The sequence below is a fragment of the Coregonus lavaretus genome (assembly GCF_964263955.1).
Source record: "Coregonus lavaretus genome assembly, contig: HAP1_SCAFFOLD_1267, whole genome shotgun sequence".
NCBI classification, from domain to species: Eukaryota; Metazoa; Chordata; class Actinopteri; order Salmoniformes; family Salmonidae; genus Coregonus; species Coregonus lavaretus.
In genome coordinates, this window is record NW_028159886.1 from 34,949 (window position 1) to 42,500 (window position 7,552).

The 7,552-nt window shown below is 42.1% G+C and overlaps 1 protein-coding gene across 1 annotated transcript in view; it reads left to right on the top strand.

The window, feature by feature from the left end:
• LOC311122353 (neurobeachin-like) overlaps nt 1-7,552 on the top strand; it is a gene marked incomplete at both ends in the record, with an annotated part of 67,349 nt that overhangs the window by 32,495 nt on the left and 27,302 nt on the right. The window contains 2 exon segments of the mRNA XM_084196725.1: nt 4,600-4,736; nt 5,257-5,374. Of these exon segments, the coding sequence (XP_084052851.1) occupies nt 4,600-4,736; nt 5,257-5,374 (255 nt within the window).

Below are 7,552 nucleotides of genomic sequence, written 5' to 3' on the forward strand. Positions count from 1 at the left end.
CCGGAGTCGCCTCTTCACTGTTGACGTTGAGACTGGTGTTTTGCGGGTACTATTTAATAAAGCTGCCAGTTGACGACCTGTGAGGCATCTGTTTCTCAAACTGGACACTCTAATGTATTTGTCCTCTTGTTAAGTTGTGCACCGGGGCCTCCCACTCCTCTTTCTATTCTGGTTAGAGCCAGTTTGCACTGTTCTGTGAAGGGAGTAGGACACAGCGTTGTACGAGATCTTCAGGTTCTTGGCAATTTCTTGCATGGAATAGCCTTCATTTCTCAGAACAAGAATAGACTGACGAGTTTCAGAGGAAAGTTATTTGTTTCTGGCCATTTTGATTCTGTAATCAAACCCACAATTGCTGATGCTCCAGATACTCAACTAGTCTCAAGAATGCCAGTTTTATTGCTTCTTTAATCAGCACAACAGTTTTCAGCTGTGCTAACATAATTGCAAAAGGGTTTTCTAATGATCAATTATCCAACTTGGATTAGCAAATACAACGTGCCATTGGAACACAGGACTGATGGTTGCTGATAGTGGGCCTCTGTACGTCTATGTAGATATTCCATTAAAAATATCTACCGTTTCCAGCTACAATAGCCATTTTAGCCAATAGGCTTTAATGATACACTTTAAAAGAAAACACCCGTAAATCTAGTTGTTTCAACTAATTATTATTAAGTAACTGGTTCCTAATCTAGTTGTTTCAACTCATTATTATTAAGTAACTGGTTCCTAATCTAGTTGTTTCAACTAATTATTATTAAGTAACTGGTTCATAATCTAGTTGTTTCAACTAATTATTATTAAGTAACTGGTTCATAATCTAGTTGTTTCAACTAATTATTATTAAGTAACTGGTTCCTAATCTAGTTGTTTCAACTAATTATTATTAAGTAACTGGTTCCTAATCTAGTTGTTTCAACTAATTATTTTTAAGTAACTGGTTCCTAATCTAGTTGTTTCAACTAATTATTATTAAGTAACTGGTTCCTAATCTAGTGCAGGTCCTAGCATGTGTTCATTCAACTAGAAATTATTATTTGGGCGTCTTATCTAAAAATGACTGTGCAACTGGTTACACACACACACAAACAGTGCTTTTAACATCCAATGTTTTCAACTTACATATTTGACACATGTTGACATACATCATGCATGCTAATTTATACAGTCATTAATATTCAACATGTCCTCACCTGGGATTTGAACTCACAACCTCTGGGTTCACAGCATTCCAATCTTCCTGCTACGCCTCCATGTCTGTGTCAATGACCGCTTTCACCTGTATTGCTACACTTTGGACTTTGGATAATACATTCAATTGGTAGAGCACGGCGCTTGTAACGCCAGGGTAGTGGGTTCGATTCCCGGGACCACCCATATGTAAAAATGTATGCACACATGACTGTAAGTCGCTTTGGATAAAAGCGTCTGCTAAATGGCATATTATTATTATTATTATTATTATTATTATTATTATTATTATTATTATTGATTCAGGGGTAACATTAAAACAGAAAAATATGCCCCACCAACATTAGACAACTATACAGAAAACCCTCAAATTGCTGAAATACGTCAATGAAATAAATGATGACAGAATAGGTCAGATTAACTGGTAACTAAAATAACAGTCGGATGGCACTCTTTATCTCAGTGCAGAGATGTATTATGGGTAATGAATGTGTAGGGGAAGGCTACAGACTTCATGGCGTAGCAGAAAGAGCAGCTTACCTCAAATTTAGAGGTTGAGAGTTCAAATCCCAGATGGGGTCATAGTTTAGCTGAACAGCGTACCACTTACTTTAAACCCCCCATTTCATTACATATAATGGTTTGGAATGGTCTGGGACCATCACGTGACGTCCTGACGACTGGTAAAACAAATGTCTTGAGAACGTCTTACAAACATCCTAACATGGTCCTCACCTTTGTGATCACGTGAAATTAATATGATAACATGTGATAACATGAAACTACACGTGACAACATGTAAGCACATGTGATAACATGAAACTACACGTGACAACATGTAAGCACATGTGAAAACATATACAGTGGGGAGAACAAGTATTTGATACACTGTCGATTTTTCAGGTTTTCCTACTTACAAAGCATGTAGAGGTCTGTAATTTTTATCATAGGTACACTTCAACTGTGAGAGACGGAATCTAAAACAAAAATCCAGAAAATCACATTGTATGTTTTTTAAGTAATTAATTTGCATTTTATTGCATGACATAAGTATTTGATCACCTACCAACCAGTAAGAATTCCGGCTCTCACAGACCTGTTAGTTTTTCTTTAAGAAGCCCTCCTGTTCTCCACTCATTACCTGTATTAACTGCACCTGTTTGAACTCGTTACCTGTATAAAAGACACCTGTCCACACACTCAATCAAACAGACTCCAACCTCTCCACAATGGCCAAGACCAGAGAGCTGTGTAAGGACATCAGGGATAAAATTGTAGACCTGCACAAGGCTGGGATGGGCTACAGGACAATAGGCAAGCAGCTTGGTGAGAAGGCAACAACTGTTGGCGCAATTATTAGAAAATGGAAGAAGTTCAAGATGACGGTCAATCACCCTCGGTCTGGGGCTCCATGCAAGATCTCACCTCGTGGGGCATCAATGATCATGAGGAAGGTGAGGGATCAGCCCAGAACTACATTGCAGGACCTGGTCAATGACCTGAAGAGAGCTGGGACCACAGTCTCAAAGAAAACTATTAGTAACACACTACGCCATCATGGATTAAAATCAAGCCAGCGCATGTCCAGGCCCGTCTGAAGTTTGCCAATGACCATCTGGATGATCCAGAGGAGGAATGGGAGAAGGTCATGTGGTCTGATGAGACAAAAATAGAGCTTTTTGGTCTAAACTCCACTCGCCGTGTTTGGAGGAAGAAGAAGGATGAGTACAACCCCAAGAACACCATTTCCAACCGTGAAGCATGGAGGTGGAAACATCATTCTTTGGGGATGCTTTTCTGCAAAGGGGACAGGACGACTGCACCGTAATGAGGGGAGGATGGATGGGGCCATGTATCGCGAGATCTTGGCCAACAACCTCCTTCCCTCAGTAAGAGCATTGAAGATGGGTCGTGGCTGGGTCTTCCAGCATGACAACGACCCGAAACACACAGCCAGGGCAACTAAGGAGTGGCTCCGTAAGAAGCATCTCAAGGTCCTGGAGTGGCCTAGCCAGTCTCCAGACCTGAACCCAATAGAAAATCTTTGGAGGGAGCTGAAAGTCCGTATTGCCCAGCGACAGCCCCGAAACCTGAAGGATCTGGAGAAGGTCTGTATGGAGGAGTGGGCCAAAATCCCTGCTGTAGTGTGTGCAAACCTGGTCAAGACCTACAGGAAACGTATGATCTCTGTAATTGCAAACAAAGGTTTCTGTACCAAATATTAAGTTATGCTTTTCTGATGTATCAAATACTTATGTCATGCAATAAAATGCAAATTATTTACTTAAAAATCATACAATGTGATTTTCTGGATTTTTGTTTTAGATTCCGTCTCTCACAGTTGAAGTGTACCTATGATAAAAATGACAGACCTCTACATGCTTTGTAAGTAGGAAAACCTGCAAAATCGGCAGTGTATCAAATACTTGTTCTCCCCACTGTATAAGCACGTGAAAACATGTAAGCACATGTGAAAACATATAAGCACATGTGAAAACATGATCTTATGTGAAGTGATCCAAAAACACATTTTTGCAATATTTCACATGCAAAACGTGGAAATTTCACATGTGAAATCACGTAATTAACATGGTCCTCACCTTTATGAAAAAATACATGAATTTCATGTGATCATGTTTTCACATGTGAAATGTCAAATGTAAAGTGTTCCAAAAACACATTTTTTAACATGATTTCACATGTGAAATGTATGTGATATTCTACATGTGAAATCATGTTGTTTTTCCATAAGGGTTATACCTAAAGCGAACGTTGCCATTGGCTGCACGGAGTCCCATTATACCTAAAGCGGACATTGCCATTGGCTGCACGGAGTCCCATTATACCTAAAGCGGACGTTGCCATTGGCTGCACGGAGTCGCATTGAGAGAAATCCCATGCTGCCTTGTTTACATGTTTGAACACTGGAATGTGTGATGTAATCTACACTTCCATTAGGATGACAGAAATCCTCTTTATTTAGTTTAATGATTTTTCAATCTGACCGTCATTATTTCTATATAGCCTACACTTTCTCCTTCTGAACTTTTAACACTAGTGGGGCAGGTGTGGCTTCGTGACAATGTTCGCAAGAGCAACAGCTCACTGATTTGACGTCTCCAACGCAGTTCCACCTCCTGATACCGCCAAAACATCCGCTATTCGGGTGTCGGCTATCGCCGGCTAACGCTGATCTGATAGAATCTAGGCCCCAGTCTGTGTCTGTATCTGTTGTAATTGACATAATAATAATTGATTGGATTTATTTTTCCAGCTGCTCAGAACGCCTACCATCCACCACCGATGTGTAGCACTGACGTACCTCTGTCTGTCTGTCTGTCTGTCTGTCTGTCTGTCTGTCTGTCTGTCTGCCTGCCTGTCTGTCTCTGTCTGTCTGTCTGCTAGGCCCTGTGGTGCTCAGTACTCCGGCCCAGCTGGTATCTCCAGTAGTGGTGGTCCATGGTACTCTCTCCATCACCACCACTGAGATCTACTTTGAGGTGGACGAGGATGACCCGGCCTTCAAGAAGATCGACACCAAGGTAACAGTGAGATCAACACCATGGAAAAAGTGAGATCAAACCATGGTAACGGTGAGATCAACACCATGGTAACAGTGAGATCAAACCATGGTAACGGTGAGATCAACACCATGGTAACAGTGAGATCAACACCATGGTAACGGTGAGATCAACACCAAAGTAACAGTGAGATCAACACCATGGTAACAGTGAGATCAACACCATGGTAACAGTGAGATCAACACCATGGTAACAGTGAGATCAACACCATGGTAACAGTGAGATCAACGCCAAGGTAACAGTGAGATCAACACCATGGTAACAGTGAGATCAACACCAAGGTAACAGTGAGATCGACACCATGGTAACAGGGATCGACACCAATGTAACAGTGAGATCGACACCATGGTAACAGTGAGATCGACACCATGGTAACAGTGATCTGGGAAACTGTGTCTAGTGTTCAGGTGCTGCTGTACTTTGAGAGGACAGATTAGACATAACACAACATAACTCATTCTCCCTGCGTCTCTGTGTGCAGGTCCTGGCCTACTCTGAGGGTCTACATGGCAAGTGGATGTTCAGTGAGATCAGAGCGGTGTTCTCCAGACGATACCTGCTCCAGAACACTGGTCTAGAGGTCTTCATGGCCAACCGCAGTAAGATACCTTACCTTTATATACCTGTATATACACTATACCTGTCCTTTACACATCACACCTACCTGCTCCAGAACACTGGTCTAGAAGCCTTCATGGCCAACCACAGTAAGACTATATAAATATAAATATATATATATGTATATATATATATAGTGCATTTAGAAAGCATTCAGACCCCTTGACCTTTTCCACATTTTGTTACTTTACAGCCTTATTCTAAAATGGATTCAATACATTGTTTTCCTCATCAATCTACACACACTACCCCATAATGACGAAGCGAAAACAGGTTTTTAGAAATTTTAGCAAATTTATTAAACATAAAAAACTGAAATATCACATTTACCCAAGTATTCAGACCCTTTATTCAGTACTTTGTTGAAGCACCTTTGGCAGCTATTACAGCCTCGAGTCTTTTACATTTACGTAACTTAGCAGACACTCTTATACAGAGCGACTTACAGGAGCAATTAGGGTTAAGTACCTTGCTCAAGGGCACATCGACAGATTTTTCACCTAGTCTGCTCGGGGATTAGAACCAGCGACCTTTCAGTTACAGGCACAACGCTCTTAACCACTAAGCTACCTGCCGCCCCCGGGTTCTTGGGTATGACGCTACAATTATTCAGACCCTTTCCTATGAGAATCGAAATTGAGCTCAGGTGCATCCTGTGTCCATTGATCATCCTTGAGATGTTTCTACAACTTTTGATTGGAGTACATCTGTGGTAAATTCAATTGATTGGACATGATTTGGAAAGGCACACACCTGTCTATAAAATGTCCTACAGTTGACAGTGCACATCAGAGGAAAGACCCAGCCATGAGGTGGAAGGAATTTTCCGTAGAGCTCCGAGACAGGATTGTGTCGAGGCACAGATCTGGGGAAGGGTACCAAAATAATTCTGCAGCATTGAAGATCCCCAAGAACACAGTGGCCTCCATCATTCTTAAATGGAAGAAGTTTGGAACCACCAAGACTCTTCCTAGAGCTGGCCGCCCGGCCAAACTGAGCAATCGGGGGAGAAGGGCCTTGGTCAGAGGGGTGACCAAGAACCCGACGGTCACTCTGACAGAGCTTCAGAGTTCCTCTGTGGAGATGGGAGAACCTTCCAGAAGGACAACCATCTCTGCAACACTCCACCAATCAGGCCTTTATGGTAGAGTGGCCAGACGGAAACCACTCCTCAGTAAAAGGCACATGACAGCCCGCTTGGAGTTTGCCAAAAGGCACCTAAAGACTCTCAGACCATGAGAAACAAGATTCTCTGGTTTGATGAAACCAAGATTAAACACTTTGGTCTGAATGCCAAGCATCACTTCTGGAGGAAACCTGGCACCATCCCAACAGTGAAGAATGGTGGTGGCAGCATCATGCTGTGGGGATGTTTATCAGCGGCAGGGACTGGGAGACTATTTAGGATCGAGGGAAAGATGAACGGAGCAAAGTACAGAGAGATCCTTGATGAAAACGTGCTCCAGAGCGCTCAGGACCTCAGACTGGGGCGAAGGTTCACCTTCCAACAGGACAACGACCGTAAGCACACAGCCAAGACAACCAGGAGTGGCTTTAGGACAAGTCTCTGAATGTCCTTGAGTGGCCCAGCCAGAGCCCGGACTTGAACCCGATCTAACATCTCTGGAGAGAACTGAAAATAGCTGTCCAGTGACGCTCCCCATCCAACCTGACAGAGCTTGAGAGGATCTGCAGAGAAGAATGGGAGAAACTCCCCAAATACAGGTGTGCCAAGCTTGTAGCGTCATACCCAAGATGACTCAAGGCTGTAATCACTGCCAAAGGTGCTTCAACAAAATACTGAGGAAAGGGTCTGAATACTTATGTGATTTTTCATTTTTTTTTACATTTGCAAAAATGTCAAAGAAACTGTTTTTGCTTTGTCGTTATGGGGTATTGTGTGTAGATTGATGAGGGGGAAAAAACAATTTGATCCATTTTAGAATATGGCTGTAATGTAACATAATGTGTAAAATGTCAAGGGGTCTGAATACTTTCCGAATGCACTGGAAGTATATATACATTTACATTTTAGTAATTTAGCAAACGCTCTTATCCAGAGTGACTTACAGTTAGTGAGTGCATACATTTTCATACTTTTTCATATACCTACCTACCATAACACTCACCTGTGTAGCCGACATCACCTTTAACTAACT